Here is a 25,342-nt window from a genome sequence, read left to right as displayed (position 1 = left end):
CGACTGGCCTTGGGCCCAAGATCCTCCCGTAGTTACCACCCGTAGGTGCATTTTTAGTCGAACAAGACTTTGCAGTGCAAAGGTGATTTTAGCCTCCATATCCCCTGAAGCCTCTTACTTGATGTCTTAGTTTTCCAGTTCACCCTCCAAGTCCTGTTGAAATGCAACATTGAGATATCCTCTTTGAGCAGCAACAAAGTAAACCTAATGCGTGGGGATTCACTAGCTTCCTAGTCAATAGCCCATGCCCAATCAGATCTCCAAGTTTGAATTTCAGAGATTGTATTAACCTGTACCCTGTGAACTTTATTAATAATCATGATCTAAATGAAAACAGGTTACCTTTTTTTCCCCTTGAGTAAATCCTTCTGTAGTAGTAACTTGAGTGCCCACCCGAAGGCCGCTTGGTCTCCCACCCAAAGGCGGTACAATTATGGCCACAAACAGCCCAGATGCTTCCGGAGAGCCTGCGGGCATTGAACTCGTGACCTCCCCCTTCCCAGTCACAAACCCACACCACTAGGCTACACACCCATTGGCTAAAAACTGGTTACCTTCTCACCACATCAGCAACATCGTGCATGTCATCCACATACAATTACAAAGAAGCCAGCCAAAGAAAGATGAAGGACAAGGAAGGGGAAGGAGGGAAAAAGGAAAAAGGGGGAGGGAGGGTGAGCGGTGAGGGGTAAGGGGTAAGAGGTGAGAGGTGAGAGGTTGTTCTGTTGTTGCAATTAATTTGCAAACACAGGCAGCTTTGCTATCTAGATTAATATTAGTGACCTTGAAATAAATCAATTGTGCTGAGAAGGTAGCACCACAGCCTACTGTACTACTTACCACGCCTGTCTTTAGGGCAGCAATTTGAGGCTTTTTAGAAGTCCCTCCATACAAACATGCAGCTCTAACTCCACAAGGACGCCCTGCCTCAACAAGAACTTCTGCTATCTGTTGAGAAAATAAATAATTACACAAAATATTATTATGTAGCTCCAAATGAAGGGTCCACAAAAAGTGGCATGCTTAATCTTCTTGATATAGTACTGCTTGACTAGACCCTCCCAGTGGTCTTGAAGGGAGCAAATGCATGCCAACAACCCTTTGCTATTTTCTATAATGAGCAGAAGCTTTAAGTGGCTATGAATTTGGTATGAGTGCATACTTGTTGGGCCAGTTCCCTAGTAGGTGAAAGGACTAGGCACGCAGGATAATTCTGCTTTGATGCCTTCCTGCTCCTTTTTAAAACATGGACGAGTGCAGGCAACCCAAATGCCAAAGTCTTTCCTGCACAAAACCAAGGCAAGAGTTTTGAGTAGCAGCAAAATATCCCCCGAAAACTGACCAGAAACTGTAATCTAACCACGAACATTTGAGCCATACAGACACTAAAATGTATTTACAATCTCCACCCCTGCCGCCCAAAGGGGCTCATGAGCAGAGCCAATCTAGGCAAACAGACCCAACTTGATCCAACCATTAAATGCACTTCCAACATCTGTCCAAGCCCCTAAAATGGGCCCGTGAGATAAGATGTCTCGCATTTTTGAAATTTGTAACCCGAGAGACCAGCCAGCCTGCAAGTTCAAAGTCCAATAGCAATAATTTACTGCCCCTCTTGCCTTCTATAATTGCATTATTTGAGCATCACCTACTGTGACACTGTTCTATTGACCTATGAAGCATAGATCTGCATATACATTTAAAAAAAATTAGACATTGACCATACTGGCAGAGGTTTCTACTGTTTCTAGCCACCCACCAAGCCATGAAGTTCCCACTTATTATCCAGTAGTAGGAAAGGAGTTTGCCAGAATGGGGGCATTGGAGGAAGAAAACTGCTGACACACGGATGCTTTGCACACAGTCAAATTTTCGCATTCCCACACCATGCTGAGACCCTTTTCTGTGTAGGTTTTCCCCACCATTTAACGGCATCTACTAGTTAGCCCCACAAGTCAAAACTCAAATGCATTCTACAACATCCTGTGCCCCCTTCTTCCCCACTGTATGGTAATTTTGGTAGACTAGCTAGGACATATTCTCTACTTATTAGAGTGCCTATCTCCTCGGGTGATCACCAATAAAAAGTCACCACTTGGGCCGATCCATGGCTTGTGTGGCAGCAACGTGAGCAGCCAGACCGGCCAAGAGACAGCCAAGAGAAGGCACCCAGGTGTGGTCAGCCAGGTCAGGCAGGTCTGCAACAGGTCAGGCAGCAGAGTCGAGGACGTCAGAATACAGATCTAACAACAGCCATATGCTAGGTGGAATAACAATAAAAGCAACGTCCAACAGCCATCTTGGCACAACGCTCTTCAAGGACGAGACAAGTCCCCCAATTGCCTTGTCCTCATCATCCTTGGCCGTGGACTTGCTATCCTTGTCTTTGCCTTTCTGATGCCCTTGTTGTTGAGTCCTAGACTTCAAACTCTCCCGTGTCTCAAGGTTGTAGCAAGACAAACTGCATTTGAGAGATCATGGGGCCGATGTGCACGAATGTCTACGTGCAAAGCTGTCCACAAATCGCTCAACATGCTCCTACTGCCGGACGGTCCTTGGGATCATGAGCAAAAGCTTCCAGAAATGAGCGAGATAGCTCGGTTATTGATTCGCCATGTTTTTGCATGAAATACTCCCACCGTGTCTTCAATTCACGTTGGTAATCTACGGGAATAGACTGCTTTAAGTCCACCTAGCGGCAGTCCAAATGGAGCTGAAAAATATCTAAACCACCTGCTGCTTCCAGTGTGGCAACCATCTCCTGGGTCCAATTCATAAGGACTTCTTCGTCCATCATCTCGTTGAACTTGGGAGACTTCAGAAGCTTCAATAACTGAGCTCATTCCTCACAAGGCATGGAGGAAGAACTCAACAAACCCATAGTCCCCGATGTCGAGCTAGTGAAGGCAAGCGGGAACTGTCCAGAGAATCCACTAGAGCGGGACTCCGCGAAGGAGACTGTCAGGGACGCGAACGTCTCTCCTACCGACTACGAGCAAGTGTAGAATGATGAATGTCTGATTGGGAGCAAAGCTCATCTAGTACATGGAGTGAAAAATCCTCCTCCATAAAGTTTTGCCACTTCGTCCTTGGAATCCAACTCTTGCTCCAAAGCACGGGCCCTTGTAGATTCCGTATCCAGAATACTAGGTGCTCAAGGTGCCAACTCCATCCTGTCGATACGGGCAAATATAGCCTTCATTTTAGCCACTTATGTGTCCATGGATGCCTTCATGCTAAGAAATAAATCAGTGAGTTTTGAATCCATGAAAAATATCAAGTGATCAAGGACCAAGTGAGAGAATTCAACCCTACGTGATGAGGTAAGGGTTTGGTGGGGTAGGGAATCACAATATGCCCCAATTTTAACCCAGGTGCAATGAAGAGAATCCAAATATTCACTTTCCCCAAACCCAAACTTGTGCACTCTTGGAATCTCAGTGCTCTACCCTATCCAATCAGTCAACACACAACACATGTGCTATCCGGCTCTGCCTATCAGCTGCTATCTGATGTTCGGATGTGCCATGTACACTCGTAGGTGTGTCACAAAGGTATATATTTGTCCCCTTCTTGGTTGCTCTGCAGAATTCCAAGGTCTTGGTGCTGATTTGCAACTAACAGTCAATCCATTACTCATTTAGCAATACAAGCGAATACACCTTCACAGCTAGTGAGTCAAATGCAAATTCTATACCACATATAACTTCAGAAGACAACCTCAAAATAACCTTTCGACTATAGTAGCACTATATCACTGCACACTTTAGTACATCATACCAACTCTATGTGCCTTGTCACCAATCATAAGCCGACTAAGTGCTACAAGCTCCAAATGATTATCAATCCCATGTCACCAGTGTAGGCTCATGTCATACAACTTGACATGAGATGTTCTTGTCTAGTCTTTGAAAAACCCAATGTCACCATTGTAGAATTATGTGATACAATTGGACACAAGAGGTTCTTGTCTAGTCCATTCAAAAAACTATCAGTCTTTCTAGACTCCACTCTTTCCCCAAAGCAAATTATACTCCACGTAGGAATTGGGTCTCCAATCCAATACTGTGGGAACTTACTTCATAAGAAGCTATTCCTATAAACTCACTCGCCACTATGGGTGAGTTTCGCCAAGTCAACTGGCAAGAAAATTCATATTAAGATCCAACATCCAAGAAATGTGATCAATCAGTAAATAAATATCCGATCAGCTCCATGTATGAGTATGTCCATACGTCGAGACACGGGTAAACAAGATAGGCAATACAAGTCTCATATAAAGCTTGAGGTCATGCAGTAATAAACATCACTCATCCACTCCTCAACCACAATCATGCGAATGTAAATCCGCCTTGACTAACCCAATTGTGTGAACACTTCTGCAATACTTGAACAATCATGTGTTCACTGAGTCAAGCTAAATAATACCCATATCAACTTTGTCACAAGTCTCATACTAACATATGATGTCACATGCACACCCAGTTGGTGTTCAAGTGGCATGGCATTCTTAGCATTCATGAGCATTTATCAAAGCATTCTTAGCATTAAGCAAGCATTAAGCATGGCATTCAAGCATTAGGCCAACATTGTGGGCAGCCGACGGGAGTATTCAGCAGCCGACACGGTACTATAGCCAACCGACTGGCATTAATCCCAGTCGTGGACACATTTTTCCCTCAGCCGACAGTAGTATGCACTCCCCGACCAGCATCAAGTTTGCACATAAAAGGCCAAGCACATCATTCAATTCATTATCTCTCTCAGCGTTTTGGTGGTCTCAACATTCAGCAGTACAGCATTCAGCATTTAGTAAGCGTCACCACCATCATAGATCTTTTCATATCTCAGTTGTAACCATTGCATTTAATATAGCTGCATTGCATTGAAACCTTTCTCTATCTCTTAAGTGTTACTAAGTACAGTTTAGTTAAAGCTAAGGTTGTTTTACTATGAGCAATCCCTCGCATGGATATCACCATTTGGTCCATCTCCATTTCTGGAGCCAGTTCTATGGGACTGTCACTCCATAGAGCGGCCAAATTTGTACCATGTTCACATGTGGCCAGGCCAGGTCCTATGTGAAAGGGTTAGTCATCTTGTGTCACATGGACGGGAACCAGTTTTGTGCCACCAGTGTGTGACCAGTATTGTGCCATATGGACGGGAGCCAGTTTGCTACCACCCATGTATGACCAAGATTGCGTCTTACCCTTGGGACTGTCACTCCATGGTAGGACTGATATTTGTGCCGAGCTTTGTCTATGGGATTGTCACTCCATAGGAAGGCTCGTGCCAGGATTTGTGCTTTGCCTATGCGACTGTCACTCCATAGGAAGACCAGGACTTCACATTTATGTCGCGCCAGTTTTGTGCCGAGAAGAAATTCTTGTACAAGTTTCATGAAAGGGAGATTTCGTCCATTACATGTGCACATGCATTCATGTTTGCATGCATAAACTTGTTTTCGCATGACTTGTTTTCATGTGTTTGCCTGCTATGGCGTGCTAGTACACTGGACGGGGACGCCCCCAGTGTACCATGGATGTAGCCAAAATATGCTGAATATTTAAATCATTTCACATTGGACCAACCCAGCCACTGCTGTTCAGCTTGCGCTTGGCAAAGGGACAGCCACTATAGCCTGGCTGCCTGACTGGGTAGGGCCCAAAGGCCTACCGGCTGTATGGCCAAGACCCCTGGGGCTGGCCGAGAGCCTGCCCAGCCCACACTAGGGCTGATGGGCTCAACATGGGGCCTTCCTAGCCCCTTGCTCACTGTCTATAGCTCTAAGTTCTGACATGGGGTAGCCCCTATGGGTTGGCCCCTTTTCCTACATGCCTACAAAGGCGTCCGACATCTGGTCGCAAACCAACTACACAGACCACCTGACATCATTCCAGAGGGAGACTCATAGTAAGGACTAGTACTGCTTCACATGCACGACAACGCACACCTGACCTTGGACGCATAGAGTGGAACCATGGCTGACTCGTCTCGGGCTGGGCTCACATGGGACCAATTTCCACTCCAGGTCCTACACCTTCTTGCTCAGATATGTCCACGTGGCATCCAAGTGTGAGATGCACGTGACACAAAGGTCCATGAACGACGGAGATGGTGTGAAAGGATTCCACAAACAGATCAGTGGTGATTCAGGTTTTTCCAAGCAAATTTATCAGCATTTGCCATGCAGTTCCCGCAGTGGAGAAGGCTTTGGCCTAAAGGGTTCAACTCCTACAATCGACCTCAGTCCCGCGGCAAAAGAAGACAAAGTGGGGCAGTGGTTTCAATGGAGGAGGATCAACAAAGGAGTCGAAGGGTTGTCAGGTGTACCACCTAGCCACAGTCTAGCAGAGGGGAATGTCACATGCACACCCAGTTGGTGCACATGTGGCATGGCATTCTTAGCATTTATCAGAGCATTCTTAGCATTACGCAAGCATTAAGCATGGCATTCAAGCATTAGGCCAAAATTGTGGGCAGCCGACAGAAATATTCAGCAGCCAACATGAGTATTCAGCAGCCGACAGGGTACTATAGCCAGCCGACTGGCATTAATCCCAGTCGTGGACACATTCCCTCAGCCGACAGCAGTATGCACTACCCGACCAGCATCAAGTTCACATATAAAAGGCCAAGCACATCATTCAGTTCATTATCTCTCTCATCGTTTTGGTGGTCTTCAGCCCAAGGCCCTAGGAAGGTGTGGAGTTCAACATTCAGCATTCAGTTAGCGTCACCATCATAGATCTTTTCAGATCTCAGTTGTAACCATTGCATTTAATATAGCTGCATTGCATTGCATTGAAACCTTTCTCTATCTCTCAAGTGTTACTAAGTACAGTTTAGTTAAGGCTAAGGTTGTTTTACTACGATCAATCCCTTGCATGTCACATATGAACCCTCCAATCACTTGCACAAACTATAGCGTCGTACCATGTTGTCCACCAACAGCTTTTCTCAAAGCATTGTTGGTAAATACACAAGGTACATGCTTCCATGCATGAGAGGTTCATCACATCATCATCCGCACCCTCAAGTCCCATTTGTGTTGTAGTACATCAAGTACTAAACAAGCACCGAATCTCAATAGTCAACACTGAAATCGCAAATGATTTTATCATGATTGTCCAACAACCAGATCTCCTCAGTAGTCAACACTGAAATCACAAATGATTTTATCATGATTGTCCAACTACCATATCTCCTCAATATCAAAAATCTAAATGAAGGGTTGATTTGAGATCAAGTTCCCAATCAGTTCAATAGTCAATAGATATTGTTGCTTCTCCATGTCTCTCAGCCAAAAGTCCTCTCATCCACCAAAATTGGCCCTAGCTACCATGAGGCCCAAGTTCTAATGTAACGGAGTGTTTCCAGATAAAGATGTAAAAAGTAGTCAATTTCTAACCTAAGTCTCTCAAGAAAAACTCCCAACTCACTTCTTGTACGGTCTGAGACTCAATTGTCAACCTTCTATTCTTGTCTCAATCTCCTCTCTTCCACCAGAATATGTTCCTACAAAAGTCTCTCGTAGAGATCCCTCCACATGAATCAAGAAAGCGTAATAGAAAATTACTCCAAGCGCCTTCATGAAGCTAGGCTTCTATTTGAGATTTCTTCCATTCTACCCCTAAGGTCACGGCTCGTAGAAGAGGATTTCTAGCTGAAGTAACTTGTTCCTAAAGAACAAACATTCTTCCAAGTTACATTCATATCCTGGCCTAAATGGCCTGACTCTTTTGGCGCTTGGCTGGCTGGTTGGGACCCTCTATTGGCTGTCAACAGCAATCTGATGGCAGCCAACAAGGTTCCATCCCCCTTTGATGATGATGATGATGCTAATGCTGGCTGCTAATGGTGATGATGATGCTGATGATGATGATACTATGGCTGATGCTGATGCTGATACTGATACTACTGCTGATACTGATGATCTCATACTGATGCTTATGCTAATGATGACATTGATGACTGTTAGACATCATCTCCTTGTTGTTGGCTTCCTGTTTGGTGTCCTATTTTAGCCCTTAGGGCTGACCATGTTAGCTAGAGGGGCTGGTCACCCCTCACATATTTTTCCCATATTTTATCCCCACTTTATGGAGTCTTGGGCACTTTTTCCCTAGTCATGAGCTGGTCGGCTGCCTACATTTGGGCATATATATAACCGACGATACCCTCAACTCTTTTTCATTGCTTAGCATTGTTTGCTGCAGTCGCTCACATACAAGGCTTTCTCCCCTCTTGCTCAGGACATGTATTCTTGGTTGATGATATTGAGAGCAGGTCTATACCTGTTGAAACCGGCCTCTGTTAGAAACCAAAGTGCGGTAGACCAGCATTCACCCTTCCACTTGTAGTCCAGATATAAAACAAATATGATTGGAGCTAGAGTGCCCCAAATCTGAAAATAAAACGACACCTGTTGGCCCCAAAGCTTGGCGCCCCTTGCAGTATTTCTTTATTCAATTTCAAAAATATGTAAGGTTGAGTACAACAAAACCAGCCAAGAGAATACACCTGTATGTCCAATCTGGCAGCCCACAATACCTCTTAGCACAGAGGATTCACACACACAGATCAGTGTCTCAAAGCAACACTCTGTGCTTCCCTCTGATCAACCAAGACCATTCAGCAGGACAGCCTTGAGCATACATCTGGCATACCTCATGCACATGATTCCACAACTCAGCACAAACATACATTCACTGTCCAATCTCTGTTTCCACCCTTTTCAAATTGCCATACCCCTCCTCTCACAAGGGGCCAGATAGCACAAATCTGCAGCAGACATAAGCCAATGGAAAGAAAGACAGATGAACAAGTTCAGAGCTTACCAAGTCAGTGCGTGATTCTGCACCCATGGAACAGTTCGTACCAGTCTGCACTTGACAACGACTGTCTGTACTCTTTCCCCTGCAATCACTTGACTTCTGCACCAACCAAGCTCTGGGAAAACTCTGTCTGCAACTGAAGATGTTGTACCTGTCCATACAGCTCAGCAATTCAGCATTGTACCTGTCCGTACAGCCTACACACCTGACTGAATCTGTCCGTACAGAACTGTACGCACGGTGCTACTGTCGCCTGAGTTTACTGGTGCGCCTGCTGTACCTGATAGTACAGTTCTGTACCTGCAACACGGCCACCTATAAGCAATCGTACAAATACATGTACTTGCTGTCCGTACAATTGTACCTGCAGTACAGCCTCAGCAGTATCCACAACACCGCCTGTACGTGCTCAACTTCTGTCAACGCCGCCTGTACCAGCAGAACCTGCAAAGCAAAGAAGACAGCCACCTATCCTGCAGAGCAGTCGTACACATGCACACGTGGACTGTACGATCAGGTTTGCACAGAAAACAGCAGCAAAAACCCCAAAACAGCAGTCGACCAGCTTCCACGTTTCTTCTCGTCTTCTCCACGCTTGAGCTTGCACGACTTCCCAAAAGCTAGAGAGAGAGAGAGAAGTGAGAGAGGCATGCAACTCCAAAAGTGGAGTGGCCTCTCTCCAAACTTATCCTAGGGCCCCAACTTTTATAATTATTAAAGTTCCCTAGGGGCCACTAAGGCCTAGGGGCAACCATCCAAAGTGAAATATACAATATGGCAAGATCAGCGTCCCAATCTCTCTAAGCCATGCACATGTATCAACATTCACTGCAAACCGATGGCGTAGTAGTAGTCCAAGTTGTATACCACTGTGAACCATACACAACCACTACATCCCATGTGACTAGTACACATATATCATAGAAGTCCCATAAACAGATGTACTGTCAGCCATCAGTACCTTCGGATGAGATAAAAACTGCACCAAGTGACCTCTAGATGTCATCTGAGCCTGTTTGTATCAAGGGAGTGGAGGTGCTACCCCCCTCTTGAGCATCAGGTAATGCTCCAGACCCATGCTCTACTGAACCTGAATGAGCCACAACAAGAGTCGGCTCTAACTCAAAGGCATCGAGATAAAGCTGCAAAACCTGAGGTGAATCTGTTAAGTCACCTTCCTCCATCCACTTCGCATCCATCGGTGAATAGTTCTTGAACTTCACAAGATAGCGACGGGAAACTTTACCTCGTACCTTTCTTTCCTTATGTGCCAGTATCTGCTCTGGAATAAGAACCTCATCAAGTTCCTCAACTTCCGGCTGAGCCTCATCTGATACATCCTCAGGCACATCCCCACGGAAAGGTCTAAGGAGACTCATGTGAAAAGCATTGTGAATCCTCCAGTGATCTGGTAGCTTCAAACGATAGGCTACCTCACCACCAATCTTTTCCAATACCTGAAATGAAGCCAAAGCTTCCCAATGATAGGAGTAACGGGTTCTGCATACCCTAGACAAGCCATGTTAGCCTCATATAACGGCCCCATCTCCTCTGCACGATTCCCCAATCAGCCAGCCAAATCTGGTGAAATGAAGTTGGCTCTAGCACCTGTGTCAAAGAATATCAAGGCATTTTGATCTCTCACTTTGCCCCATGCCCGCACAACTCTGTCTCTTCACCACCTGGCTGTTCCCCCACAAGATCAGAAACTAACCCTGCAGAAGGTTTTGGTTTCTTTGACTTGGGCTCTCCTTTATTGTCAGAGTCCTTTTGGGACTTTCTCTTGGGACAATTAAATGACATGTCCCTCTTCAGTACAGTAAAAACATTTCCGAGTATCTCTCAAAGCCTGTCTTTCCTCAAAAGTTCTCTTGGGCATTGGCAATTTCTTATGCCGCGTCTCTGAAGACCCTTAGCATCACGCGAAGCATGCCGAGATTTTTCAGCTTTCTTGCTCGAGTTCTTACTTCCTTTAAACCCAGATGATCCTCCAGTGAGTAACGCATTAGCTGTCATAGCATTCTCTATCATCTGTGACATGTTCGTTACTCGAGTCTTGATACAATAATCTCGCACCTCTTTGGGCAGCCCACAACAATACTTCTCTACCTGCTCAGACAAAGGCACTGCACGGTAAGAAGTCACTGGAAGTAAAGCTTCCCAAAACTTCTTGTTATAATCTTCCAAATTGTCACATTTTGAAGCATCCAACTTGTGCCATGCAGTCATAACATCCACCTCAAATGTAGATGTGAGCCATACGGAAGAGAACACCTGTTTAAATTGTACCCAAGTAGTGGGTGCTATGCCCTGCAAAAGAAGAGTAGACCACCACTGCAATGCATTGCCTTTGAGAAAAGTGGCAGCTTTTCTCACCTTTGAGCACTCCGTGTAATTCCCACCAGAAAAAGCAGCATCAAACTGCTGTAAAAAGGTAAGTGCTTTTAATTTATCTTTGGCTCCACTGAATGGATCAAACTCACAGCAGCTCCTCCTTCCTTATAATCCTTCGCCTTTCCCATAGGCGTTAGATTATCGTATGGAAGTGGCTTCGCAAGATTGCTGCCCCCAACATTCATGCCCATCATAGGGTCAACATTTCCCATTCCCACACCTAGCATGCCATACATTCCAGCCATGTTTCCAAACATACCATTATGCATACCTGGCTGCATGCCACCATACATATTTGCTTGCATTCCAGGTTGCATGTCCCCAAACATATTTCCTTGCATACCGGACTGCATACCACCATACCCCCTACATTCCAGGCTGAAAATTTGCTCCAAAAGGCCTTGGCATACCCATGCCTCCCTGAGGATAACCCCCAGTCATAGATTGGAACACCGAGCCACCACCAGGAGGAATAGGTGGCTGTCCAAAGAAGGAACTCTGAGAGTTAGCACCATAAGCATGCTGCATGTTCGGAAACTGTCCAAAAGATGGATCCTATGGGATGGCACCACTATGACCTTGAGGAAGGTTCTTAGAACGCACCTTCTTCTTCTTCTTTTCGGGCTTTGTACGGGATCTCATAAATTCAGCAAACTTCTCACTTTGTGTGAGCTGCATAAACACATCCATAACACTAGCCAAACGATCTTTAAACCGAGCATCATCATCCTCTTTACCAAGGACATCTTCTGGCTGTGTTACATCCTCATAATGCTCATCATCTGCAGCCTATTCTCCTCCAAGAATATCCTCAGATACATTTCTCTCAGGAGAGGTCTCTTGCTCTTCCTCTTCATGATAAAAGTACTCGTCTTCTGTATCAGACATGTTGCTGAATTTTTCAGTGATGACTTTCCTCAAGGCAACCACGAGCTCACCCCCTTAAGAAAGTTGATGATTGGTCCCGGCAACGGAACCTTGAAACCGGCCTTTGGTAGGAACCAAAGTGTGGTAGACCAGCATTCACCCTTCCACTTGTAGTCCCCCAAATCTGAAAATAAAACGACACCTGTTGGCCCCAAAGCTTGGCGCCCCTTGCGGTATTTCTTTATTCAATTTCAAAAATATGTAAGGCTGAGTACAACAAAACCAGCCAAGAGAATACACCTGTATGTCCAATCTGGCAGCCCATAATACCTCTTAGCACAGAGGATTCACACACACAGATCAGTGTCTCAAAGCAACACTCTGTGCTTCCCTCTGATCAGCCAAGACCATTCAGCAGGATAGCCTTGAGCATACATCTGGCATACCTCATGCACATGATTCCACAACTCAGCACAAACATACATTCACTGTCCAATCTCTGTTTCCACCCTTTTCAATCTGCCATACCCCTCCTCTCACAAGGGGCCAGATAGCACAAATCTGCAGCAGACATAAGCCAATGGAAAGAAAGACAGATGAACAAGTTCAGAGCTTACCAAGTCAGTGCGTGATTCTGCACCCGTGGAACAGTTCGTACCAGTCTGCACTTGACAATGACTGTCTGTACTCTTTCCCCTGCAATCACTTGACTTCTGCACCAACCAAGCTCTCGAAAAACTCTGTCTGCAACTGAAGATGTTGTACCTGTCCGTATAGCCTACACACACCTGACTGAATCTGTCCGTACAAAACTGTACGGACGGTGCTACTGTCGCCTGAGTTTACTGGTGCGCCTGTTGTACCCGACTGTACCTGATGATACAGTTCTGTACCTGATGATACAGTTCTGTACCTGCAGCACAGCCACCTGTCAGCAATCGTACAGATACCTGTACCTGCTGTACGTACAATTGTACCTGCAGTACAGCCTCAACATTATCCACAGCACCACCTGTACGTGCTCAACTTCTGTCAATGCCGCCTGTACCAGCAAAACTTGCAGCAGAGAAGATAGCCGCCTGTCCTGCAGCAGTCGTACACATGCACACGTGGACTGTACGGTTAGGTTTGCACAGAAAACAGCAGCAAAAACCCCAAAACAGCAGTCGACCAGCTTCCACGTTTCTTCTCCACGCTTGAGCTTGCACGACTCCCCAAAAGTTAGAGAGAGAAAGAAGTGAGAGAGGCATGCAACTCCAAAAGTGGAGTGGCCTCTCTCCAAACTTATCCTAGGGTCCCAACTTTTATAATTATTAAAGTTCCCTAGGGGCCACTAAGGCCTAGGGGCAACCATACATATAACATTAAAATATTAATGTTCTAGTTCCCCCCTTCACACCTGAAGTGTCCACACATCATTCTCATTTGTCCGGGCACCCCAAATGTGAATCTTTTAATATTTTTGCTCAGCAATCACCATGCCCACACTTGTGATGTTCCATTTTCACAGGGTCATGACACTTGTGTTCTCTCTCTCTCTCTCTCTCTCTCTCTCTCTCTCTCTCTCTCTCTCTCTCTCTCTCTCTCTCTCTCTCTCTCTTCCGCCGCCCTTCCCTTCGCCCTGCTCGCTTCCGCCGCCCTTCCCTGTCCGCCGCCTTCTCTCTCGCGCTTCCGCCGCCTGCTGTTCGCCCTGCTCGCTTCCGCCGCCCTTCCCTGTCCGCCGCCTCCCCTGCTTGCCGCCACCACCCTGCTCGCTTCCGCCGCCCTGTTAACGCCGCCTGCTTCGCTTGCGCCGCCTTCCCTCCCGCCCTGTTAGCGCCGCCTGCTTCGCTTCCGCCGCCTTCCCTCCCGCCTGCTGTTCGCCGCCCCCTCTCTGTTCGCTGTACGCCGCACATGGCCAGTCTATCTATCCGTTAGGGCGCGTGTCTTCCTTCCCCCACACACCCACTCACCCACCCTTGCTCAGGCCCCCAAGGCAGCAGCATAACTCTCTCTCTCTCTCGCTTCTTCCATGGCTTCCCCCTTGCGCAACCCGACGAAGGCGACCTTTATGGTCACAAACAAGAGGATAACAAATGTGGAAAAGGAAATGAAGGAATGGAAGGCAGAGATGGAGGGATGGTGGAAGGAGAAAGCAAACTTTCTCCAAATGGTATTCAATGAGGGTAAGCGGTGGAAAGAGGAGAAGGAGGACCTCATAGCGGAAGTCAAAGACCTTCACGGGGAAGTCAACACGCTCAAAGGCGTAATTTCAGCTCTTCAGAGGGAGCTTGCAGAGGCCAAGGCAAATGGTGGACTTGAAGAAGGTGAAATTCAGCCATCCATGATAGAAGAGCTCAAGGTTATCAAGGAACAAGTACGGGCAATTAAGGAAGAAGAGAAGCAACAGGAAGCAAAGACTTCCTCATGGGTGGAAGTCATCACCAAGACGCAAAAGAAGATGGATGAAGCGGAGAAGTGGATAGAGGTCGCCAAGAAGGGTAAAGGTAAGGAGATAACAACCCCTACACCTACAATCATTAACATGACTTTGGAAGAGGAACAACGAAGACGTACACGTGCTTTGCATGTGAGGATTACCGGCCTTAAAGACGGGGATAAAGTTGAAGAGGAGGTGAAAGAGCTTATGGTGTTGATGGGGATTGACAGTCCGACACACGCAAAAGCCTGGAGAGTGGACAAAAAAAGCGGAGGCAACGGGGAAACATCAAAGGAAAGAGCTCTCATACTTCGCTTCCCTTCTATTGAGGCGAAGAAGGAGTTCTTGAAGAGACGACCCACTTTAAAGAATACAGGCATTTTTCTTGGTGATGATCTTACTCTTTCACAGCTTGCACATATGAAGGAAGTCATGCCAGAGATTAGAGCGGCAAGAGAAAAGGGTAAGACAGCATTTTATAGAGAAGGGAGGGTGGTCATCGTGGAGCGACGCTCTACATGACGGTGCGAGACCTATGGGACCAAATTAAAGCTGGCAGCTTGGAACTGCAATGGATCCCTCAGACTTGATGTAGGTGCCTTTGAGGACAGCTTTAGAGATAGAGATATAGTCTTCTACTCGGAGACTCACCAGGCCCCTGGTCAGATGATGCCACAGGTGACAGGATACAGATGGGAGAGAGCTTGCAGAGTAGGGACGAGATCGGTACACAGTAGTAGAGGATCAGGAGGGGTGGCAGTTCTTTTCAGGGAGGAGCTGCAACCGCTTCTACACATAGTTCGGAGAGATGATCAGGCCAGATATATGTGGGTGAGACTGAGGGCCGACACAGGCAGATTCCTGTATATTGCCATATGCTATTTTGCTCCTAGTACATCGACATATGCAGCACCTAGAGGGCAGTCTCCTTTCTCTGTGTGCTAGATGATGACATATGGGAGTTCTCTAGGGATGGAGACATCATCCTGTTACGGGACTTTAATGCCCGAACGGGCAACCGCCAGACAGCCTTTTATGATACCTCGGAGGAGATGCTGAGAGAGTTGGACACTCTGGATATGGGATTAGACAGACGCTCACAGGCTGTGGAGTGCACAGAGTATGGGAGATATTTGGTAGATATGGGGACTGCGCATGGGTTGGCCATACTTAATGGCTTGCAGAGGTTTCCGTCAGCAGCTGGATTTACTTGCTTTCCACATAGACATGGTGCTAGCACAGTGGATTATGTTATGGCTATGCCCAGCTTTGTTTCATGCATTGAGGAGTTCACAGTTGGATCTCGGCCCATTGGGGTAGTAGTGGATCATGCATTGTTGACATTGACTATCTCTTTTCACTTTACCACAGCTCAAAGGACACGAGGGGCAGATCACACTCGATATACTTTTACCTCAGAGACTGATGCTGTCTACACAGATGGGATTTATAGACGTTTGTACACAGAGGAGCCAGGGAGACCTTTGGAGGAGTTGACCCGTATACTGACAGAGACTTTACATGATGCAGCGAGAGAGGCATATCCACATACTCAGCCTGGACAGAGACAGCATTCTAGATGTATGCCCCAGAACAGCTGGTATGATGAGGAGTGCAGAGAGACCAGAGCTCGACTGCAGCAGGAGGTTGCTTTGGGAGTCACTACTCACCGACAGTCACGTATTGCCTTCCGACGCCTTGTGCGAAGGAAGAAGCGGGCCTTCCTTGCTCAGCTAGAGCAGGAATTATACCAGCTGTTCTTGAGCCAGGATTCGAGGGAGGCTTGGCGTCTGTTTCATGAGTCCTCCCCTGCTTTGGCCATCACTTCTACAGAGGTCTGGGGTAGTTATGCAGCATCTCTATATACAGTTCCTGGACAGACACCTTTTCCTGACCCGCCAGCACCATGCCCACAGACATGTACTTTCTTTACCGCAGAGATGGTAAGGAAGGCCATTGATAGGATGAAGACTGGGAGAGCATATGATCACGATGGATTGGTTGCTGAGCACTTTATTCATGCGAGAGACATGCTGGCAGAGCTTCTAGCAGTGATGTTCAATCGTGCTAGGTGCGAAGGCTTACCCGAGACTTGGAGTAGGTCCACCATCGTGCCTATCTTCAAGTCAGGGGACCCTATGCAGCCAGGGAATTATCGCACTATTATGATTGGTCACACACTAGCACGATTGTATGCATCCATTCTTGAGCAGCAGTTGAGTAGATGGGCAAAGAGAGTTGGCATTCGAGCAAAGGGACAGGCAGGGTTCAGGAGAGGTTTCTCTACTCTTGACCACATCTTGACTCTACGGGCCATTATTGAGGAGGGCAGGTCGCATGGGCGACGGATTTATTGTAGCTTTGTGGACTTCCGCAAAGCATTTGATACAGTGCCCAGAGCCAGATTGATGAGGCGATTACAGGAGATGGGGGTACCCACAGAGCTCATATGGGGAATTATGGCTTTATACAGATCAGTTGCAGGACAGGTACGCACCCCAGAGGGGGTCTCTACTTTGGTTCACTCCACTATAGGAGTGAAGCAAGGTTGCCCGTTATCTCCTTCACTGTTTGGTATGTATGTGGATGAGGCTTCTGACTACATTGAGAGATTGGGGGACAGAGGAGCCCAGCTAGCAGGTACATGGATCCCACTATTGTTATATGCTGATGATATTGTGTTGATCTCTGACTCCCCTGAGGGTATGCAGCGTCATCTGGATGCTTTACATGAGTTTGCACATGATAGTGGATTGTCTGTCAACCTTGGCAAAACCAAGGTTATGGTGTTTAACACCACGCCACAGTGGGTTAGGCGATCAGCTTCCACATTTACATATGGGCAGGAGATTGTGGAGTATACAGATGCATATACATATCTTGGGGTAGTATTCAGTGGGCCAGTGTTTTCGATGAGGAGAGCAGCAGAGACTAGATTGACTAGAGCACATGCAGCCCTGGGTGGTTTGGAGAGGATGTGTTCGCAGGTTCAGTTTCAGGAACCTCGAACGAAACTCTGGCTTTTTGACACTCTAGTGACATCAGCTATGCTTTATGGAGTGCAGATATGGGGACCTTCAGTGGGCCATCACAGCACAGGCGGGTGGAGAGGTATGGAGAGGCCTTTGGTATCTATGATTGCTAGGCTTATTAGAGCCAAGGCTGTGGTACCTCATGAGATTATTCGAGCAGAGCTGGCGGCTGCCCCTCTGGTGATTGAGGCTCTTACGAGATCAGTCTCCTACATACATGGCTTGTGGGATCTCCCCCGAGACAGATATGCACGCCTCGCCTTGGAGTCCTCCCGACAGTTAGCTTTACAGGGAGACACGGCTTGTTGGTATGGACAGATGACATCTTGGTTCCAGGCACATGGTTTTAGCATGGACAGATTGCCTCCCTTCCAGTATTCTCTGGAGGCACCCTCTCTCACTATTACACGGACAGAGATTACCAGACTCATCCGTCAGGATTTAGTTCAGCTGGACATTAGGAGGACATGGATACAGCCGACTGAGGAGCTGGGCACGAAGATGGCTTTCTACAGAGAGCATTTTCTTCAGCTCACAGCATTTGGTTTTGTGATCAGACCCAGTTACATGGATGTACACTTGTCTCATGCAGTACGATGTGCTATTGGTCAGATTCGCACATCCTCACACCAGCTTGAGATTGAGATTGGCCGATATAGAGGTATACCAGCTGAGGCCAGGATATGCCGAGTATGCCATGGGGAGCCAGAGACAGAGCTGCATTATATATGCCATTATACTGCATACTATGAGATACGTGGTCGTTTCCACTGTTTATTCAGAGAGGGTTTTGGACCACTTTCCAGAGTCATGGGGTACCAGGACCAGAGGTGTTTGGGATTGTTCTTGCTTGAGCTGCGGAGACATAGAGATAGCCTGCTTAGGCGCACAGAGAGCCAGACTCAGAGGCACATTACAGACTTCTTTAGTCCGGCCATCACTGCGCCAGATGGACCACAGCAGCAGCAGGACATGGATACCGCCCACACCAGGGGTACACTGATTGATCGTGCGATTGAGCTTGGGTGGTCCAGACGCCCACGACTACGGAGGAGGGCATCCCAACATAGACGGAGGCTGCAGCGGCAGATTCGGATTATTCTTGCGAGGCATGCGGGACACCCAGTCAGGGTGCTGACCACAGAGGATATTGAGGAGATCCGCCAGTGTCCGATGCGGCACATATTATGAGATGGAGGTACCTCCATAGTGTACCTTCCAGTTCAAGTTTCATTTTCTAGGTGCCAGTAGTATCATCTTTATTTTTCATTTTCTGGGTTTTTTTATCCAGACATTGTATCAGATCCACCATGATGTAACTTTTGGTCTCATAGGTCATTAAGGCCTTTTGAAGACGTTAATATAACATTTCATTTCATTTCATTTCTCTCTCTCTCTCTCTCTCTCTCCTGTGTTTTTTCCACTTTCCCTTCTTCCACTATGCATTCTATCATGGTATCAAAGTGCCGGTGAAGATCAGTGTTGGATGCTCCCTCCTCAGGTGGTCAGATCTGCATTTTTCTGCAGGTGGACAGATCTACGTTTTTTTCTCAGGTTGCTGGTGGTCGTCTGCCTCTTCCAGGCGCTTCTCCATTGCAGCCCCATGGTCATCCTCTACACGTTTTTTGACCCCTGAGATACCCCCCACACCTGTCAGTTGCACTGCTTTCAGGGCAGCAGCACCTACTGTGCTGCGTTTTTTCTACAGGTGTTTTCTACAGCAGATTTGCAGCATTTTTCAGCATCTACCCCCCCTGTAGTGTGGGCCGCCCATTCTGTGCAGGACAGCAGCAGCATCTTTGCTGCGTTATTTTCTCCTACAGGTTTGCTAGTTCTGTTTGCTACTCTGAGGCTTGGTGGTAACACATATATTCTGCTTTTCCAGATTCAGCCCTATCTCTTGCCCCAAATACTTCTGCGTTTTCAGATTTGCAGCCATGGTTGCTGCGTTTTTTTTTTTTTGACCTGATCCTACTGGTAGCTCTACCTTCACCTGGGCTCCTTCCGTTGGACCCAAAGGTACCTTCTCTTCAGGTTTTTCCTCATATGAGGTGTGGACACTATTTGGCCTGAATTTTCAGGTTTGCAGCCCTCTGTTGGTGCTGCGTTTTCTTCTTCAGTGGACCCAGATCACTTGCACAGGGGGTGTTTTGTGTGGAATGTGGCTTTGGTGGCAGTTTGGTACTTGAGGACACTGAATTTCTGGTTTCAGTCAGCGTTTTGCTGATTTTGGAGCATCTATACCGGCGTTTTGTTCCTGGCCTTCAGAGTTACCCGGTTTCTTCATGTTCCTTGCCTTTTGTTGGCGGTGGAGTGCTATTTTTTGCTGGACAGCAGTGTTTTGACTGTGTTTTGCTTCCCCAAGGAGTTTTCTACACTCCGAGGGGGGCCATCTCTAGCTACTTCACTTGAGGATCAGTTTCAGGAGCTGTTTTGTATCTGTGAAGACTTTCTTCCGTGACAGGAGTTTACAGATTTTGGAGGAGAATAGTGATCTTTTCAGAGATCCTGGGCAGAGTTTATTTTTTGTCCGAGCCTATGTTCTTTGCAGGGTTTGCAAAGAAAGGAGGGTTTTTGCCTTTGAGGTGTGATCCTTTCACATGGATCATTTGTTTTTTGTTGATTCTTGGGATCTGAATCTACTTATGGAACAATCTTCTGCTGTCAGTGATGCTCTTGAGGACTTTGTTACCACTGTACTTTATATTCTTGCTTCCCTTCCTCATTGTGAGGAGTCTACCTCTACCTCTCTTTGTGATGCTTCTAAGGATGCCCCTCCCCCTGCCAGTTTGATGTGGTGTGCAGGTTTGTTGTTTTGGAGGATGGTTTTTTGGACCCGGTGGGATGCTTTGGATCCACGGTTGCTAACCGTGCCTGGGCACAGTGGTACTTCCAGAGTTTTTTGGATTTGGATCAAAATCAGGTTGGGCTTATACCAGTCCGACGACATCATTTTTGTCAAATCCCCATAGGATCTCCTCGTAGAACGCTCCTGGTACAAGACTCGAAACCTGCAAACAAACGAAACAAACATGACGGGGGTGCAGGCCTGACTCACCTCCCAACCTTGACAACCGTGGGCAAGCCCACAAGTCTTGGCTATCCCCACCGAGCCACGAGCTAAGCTAACTAGATGGACGTACCAACCAATCTCTACCTCGTGACGTCCCATACCGCCACGAAGCTACCCTTACAGGCCTCGAGACTGCTGCCGGCCTCGGCTGCATGAAGCAGGTGCACGTCTGCACTAGATCCAGGCTCTTGACCATAGAGCTCTCACAAAGACACGCGAGACTCTATATTCCTAATGACTAACCTTGGCCACCCTTTTATAGGCTCTTCACCGGGCATCCACACTTGGACGCCTGCCCATCCATACTTGGGTGCCCACCCGTTAGTCTATCCCTAACGCAGCTCGTCAATCAACCTGCCTAGCTCCAAGCTTCCCCTAACCTCGAAGCTAGTCTCGTGTGTGTGTAGCACACGGTACATACACACTGTGCACATGACAATTTCTCAGAGAGGGATGTGGAGTCCTTTCATCTAGCGATGCCCACCTCAGTGGAGTGTGCTTATGTACAGCATTGGGCAACTCATGGTATGGAGTTTGAGCAGATGGACCCCATTTTTCTACAGTCTTTACATCTTGCGATGCCGACCTTTTCAAAGGATACTTTTGAGCAGCATTTGGCTACTCTTGGTGCAGAGTTGGAGCAGATTGGCTCTATTTCTTTTGAGGGTTCCAATGAGGAGCAGTTTGCTTCTCCCAGGATTGATTATCTACAGGATCTGATCTTGGTTGGTTTTGAGGTTTTTCATACCTTCTCTAGGTTGGATACACAACATACAACTTTGGGGAGTGTTCTTACACTAGGGTTTGGAACCATCATTTGGAGCAGCACGTCGCAGCCTTTATGGTTGTTTTCTTCCAGAGGAGCAGTGTACCTATGTCAAATCCCCATAGCGGGCCTCGAGACTGCTACCGCGGCCTCGGTTGCATGAAGCAAGTGCACGTCTGCACTAGATCCAAGCTCGTGACCATAGAGCTCTCACAAAGACACGCGAGACTCTATATTCCTAATGACTAACCTTGGCCACCCTTTTATAGGCTCTTGGCCGGTCATTGGGCGTCCACACTTGGACGCCCGCCCGTCCATACTTGGGTGCCTGCCCGTTAGTCTATCCCTAACTCAGCTCGTCAATCGGCTTGCCTAGTTCCAAGCTTCCCCTAACCTCGAAGCTAGTCTCATGTGCGTGTAGCACAAGGTAGATACACACTGTGCACATGACAACCTAGCAGCTTATTCTGTTGCCTTTGTAGCTGAGTTGTTGAGAAGATTGCTTGTGGAGCTTTCCTGGTACCTATTTCTGCAATCTTTCATCTTTGATCGAGGACAGCGTCTCTAGCTTCTTGGAGTTCACTCAACATCCGGTGCTGAGAGGGGGTGTTAGACATCATCTCCTTGTTGTTGGCTTCCTGTTTGGTGTCCTATTTTAGCCCTTAGGGCTAACCATGTTAGCTTGATTTGCTGGTCACCCCTCACATATTTTATCCCCACTTTATGGAGTCTTGGGCACTTTTTCCCTAGTCGTGAGCTGGTCGACTGCCTACATCTGGGCATATATATAGCCAGCCATACCCTCACTCTTTTTCATTGCTTAGCATTGTTTGTTGCAGTCCCTCACATACGAAGCTTTCTCGCCTCTTGCTCGGGACATGTATTCTTGGTTGATGATATTGAGAGCAAGTCTGTACCTGTGTTTCCTCTCTCTCTCTCTCTCTCTCTCTCTCTCTCTCTCTCTCTCTCTCTCTCTCTCTCTCTCGGAGCTGATGTTGCTCCCATGTTTTTATGTTCTTAGTATTCCATGACGAGTTTCCATGGACAGTTTTGTATCAACTTAGTGAGATAGCTATATTTATGTTTTCTTTCTGTTTTATTTTCCATTCCATGATGAGATATGCCATGGACATTATTGTATCACTTAGGTCTCATAGGCCCATTGGGTCTTTAGTAGACACTTAATATATCTTTCTTTCTCTCTCTCTCTCTTTCTCTCTCTCTCTCCTTTGTTTTCACTTTCCCTTCTTCCGCTGTGCTTTCTATCATTGATGTCCTACAAGCTGTCCTAACTGATGGATTAATCAAGGATTAGACTATTCATCCGAGGATTAGCCATGGCACAAGCATGCACATGACATCCCCTCCTACTAAACTTGATGACGGGATGGACACTCTGTCATCCTTCCTCCTTGGACTATTGACCTTAAACTTCTACTTTTGACTTTGATATTTTTGTTTGAACACCTTCCACTTCCAAGTCTTGCTGAAGAGCTGAGCCATAGTCACAGGGGACATGGGGGACGGACCCTTGGGACAGGGGAACGCCGTCCCATAACGTGCGGGAACGGAACCGGACAAGGGACGGCCAGGGGACGTGTGAGCCCATGCTGCAACAAGGGGACGGCGATTCCGGGACGGTGGGACGACAATTCGTGTGGGATGGAGCTGGACGGGACGGTCAGCGGACCGTTGCGCAGTGTGCCGTTGCGCCCTGTAGCCGTCGGGCGCCTAGCCGTTGGGCAGCCCTCCCCACTTGGCCCATGGCTATAAGAAGAGCCCCCATTGGCAAGGCTCAAGCAAGGCTCAAGCAACTTGCAAGGCTCCTGGCTCAAGCTCAAGCCCCGACGCTCCTCAACTTTCAAGGCTCAAGTGGAAAGCTCATTGGCAATTTGGCTCAACACTCCTTAACTTTCAAGGCTCAAGGCTCAAGACTCAAGTGGGCATTGGGCAACCCGGCAAGGCTCTAGCTCTCCTCAACCCTCAACTTTCAAGGCTCAAGTGGCATTGGGACCTTGGGTAAGTTGTAATTTCAAGTTCACTTGTAGTCTTGTTGCTCTCCTACACTCACCTCTTGCTCTAGCCTCTCCATTGGCAAGCCTCTCCTACATCTCTCTCCTACTCTCGAGTCTCACCTCCATTGCTCAAGGCTCAAGTGACAAGCCTCTCCTACATCTCTCTCCTACACTCACGGTCTCACCTCCTCTTGCTTTAGCCTCTCCTACATCTCTCTCCTACTCTCACCTCCATTGCTCAAGGCTCAAGCCTCTCCTACATCTCTCTCCTACACTCGGTCTCACCTCCTCTTGCTTTAGCCTCTTCTACATCTCTCTCCTACACTCACCTCCATTGCTCAAGCCTCCTTGGCACTTGCCTCCATGGCATCTTCATCGCGACCATCCCCCGCACCTCGTTCCGGCGGCACCAATACGAAGAGGAAGGAAGACTGAAGGTTGGTCTTGGTAGGAAGAGGTCAACTCCGATCATCCCGGAAGTGGAGGAGGCTCTCGCCCATAGTCCTACAAGCTATGTCCATATAGGCGAACGGGTGGGGCGGATAAAGTGAGCTCACCTCTTGCATGATCCCAGTCATGAGGTCCGATTTTGTGATCAGGTCACACCAGAGACGAGAAGGAGGCTTCTTGAACGTGTTGCCGCACATGAGGCCTTGCTTTCAAGGAGGAGAGTGCTGCATGTGGCCATGGATCCCACAACACTAGTGAGGCCATCCCAAGGTTCGGCATCCCCATGTGCATCCACTTCATCGGCACCCGCGAGCGCATCACCCACCCCACAGGAACGGGCCCCAACACCATCCTTCTCCATGCCGACCGCATCCACACACTCACGCCGGCAAAGTACTCTTGAGGGTATGTTGGGACCCCAAGAAGAAGGAAGAGGTGGATACGGCCATAGCCCGCTTCTTCTTTCATGACCACATTGCTTTCCATGCTTCTAGGTAATCAAGAATTAAGATGTCTAGCTTAAGATCTATCATTTTACAATGTTCCTCTTACAAGTTACTTGAACTTTGAACTTTGAAGTTGATCGATTATTAAATTATTCATTTTTTGTGGATAGATCGGACTACTTCAAGGTCATGGTGAAGAAGATAGGGGAGTATGGTCCAAACTATACGCCCCCATCATCGGAGTCCTTGAGCACCACATTGCTAGAGAAGGAGAAGAGGCTTGTGGAGCAAGCAATAGAAAACACGAAGTGACAATGGGCAAGGAATGGAGTGTCCCTGATAGCCAATGGATGGAGTGATACGCGGAAGAGGTCCATCCATGGCCTTGTCGCATATTCCCGCGGTGAGATGTACTTCATCGCCTCACATGATGCTTTGTGGGACCAGGAAGAGTGCTGATGTGCTAGCAACAGAGTGGGCTAGTGGCATAGAGATCATTGGCCCAAACCTAATTGTGGGCTTTGTTGCTGATGGGGAGGCTTCAAACACGGCAGTCGGAGCGATCATTGTACCCCAGCATCACCGTGTCATTTTGCATGGCACATTGCTTAAATAATCTCTTGAAGGATATTGGGGACTTGCCATGGATCCGGCCTATCATCCAAGTGGGCAGCCAAATAGTGACATTTGTCACAAACCATCAATTCCTACGCCATGAATTCTCCAAAAAATCTAGCCGTCAGCTCCTCAAATACTCAGATACGAGGTTTGCCTACAACTTCTTGATGCTCCACCGATTGAAAGAGTGTAGTGGTGCATTGAGACAGTTGTTCATTAGTGACGAGTTTACTTCTTCACCATTGGCTTCCACTGAGACAAGAGCTCTATGCAAGGAAAAAGCAGAGAGCCCTGATTTTTGGGAAAAAGTGAAGTGCATTGATGCTATGGTTCAACCTATTGTCCACTTGATGAGGCTTGTGGATGGTATGAAGCCATGCATCGGCAAGGTATATGAGGCTATGGACAGCATGATAGAGAAG

At 47.4% G+C, this 25,342-nt stretch overlaps 1 protein-coding gene across 2 annotated transcripts in view; it reads right to left on the bottom strand.

The window, feature by feature from the left end:
• The window catches only part of STRS1 (DEA(D/H)-box RNA helicase family protein), a 70,242-nt gene that overhangs the window by 38,121 nt on the left and 6,779 nt on the right, over positions 1 to 25,342 (bottom strand). For both annotated transcript variants that reach the window (XM_086809794.1, XM_086809795.1), the window contains exons 3-4: positions 1,163 to 1,284; positions 841 to 948 (exon numbers count right to left, since the gene is read on the bottom strand). In XM_086809794.1, the coding sequence (XP_086665920.1) occupies positions 841 to 948; positions 1,163 to 1,284 (230 nt within the window). The remainder of the gene's footprint in view (positions 1 to 840; positions 949 to 1,162; positions 1,285 to 25,342) is intronic.

This window comes from Cibotium barometz, chromosome 15 (genome assembly GCF_041138505.1).
Source record: "Cibotium barometz isolate CiBa-2024 chromosome 15, ASM4113850v1, whole genome shotgun sequence".
Classification (NCBI taxonomy): domain Eukaryota; kingdom Viridiplantae; phylum Streptophyta; class Polypodiopsida; order Cyatheales; family Cibotiaceae; genus Cibotium; species Cibotium barometz.
Note: the sequence above shows the minus strand (reverse complement) of the source record. Positions and strands in the feature narration are given on the sequence as shown.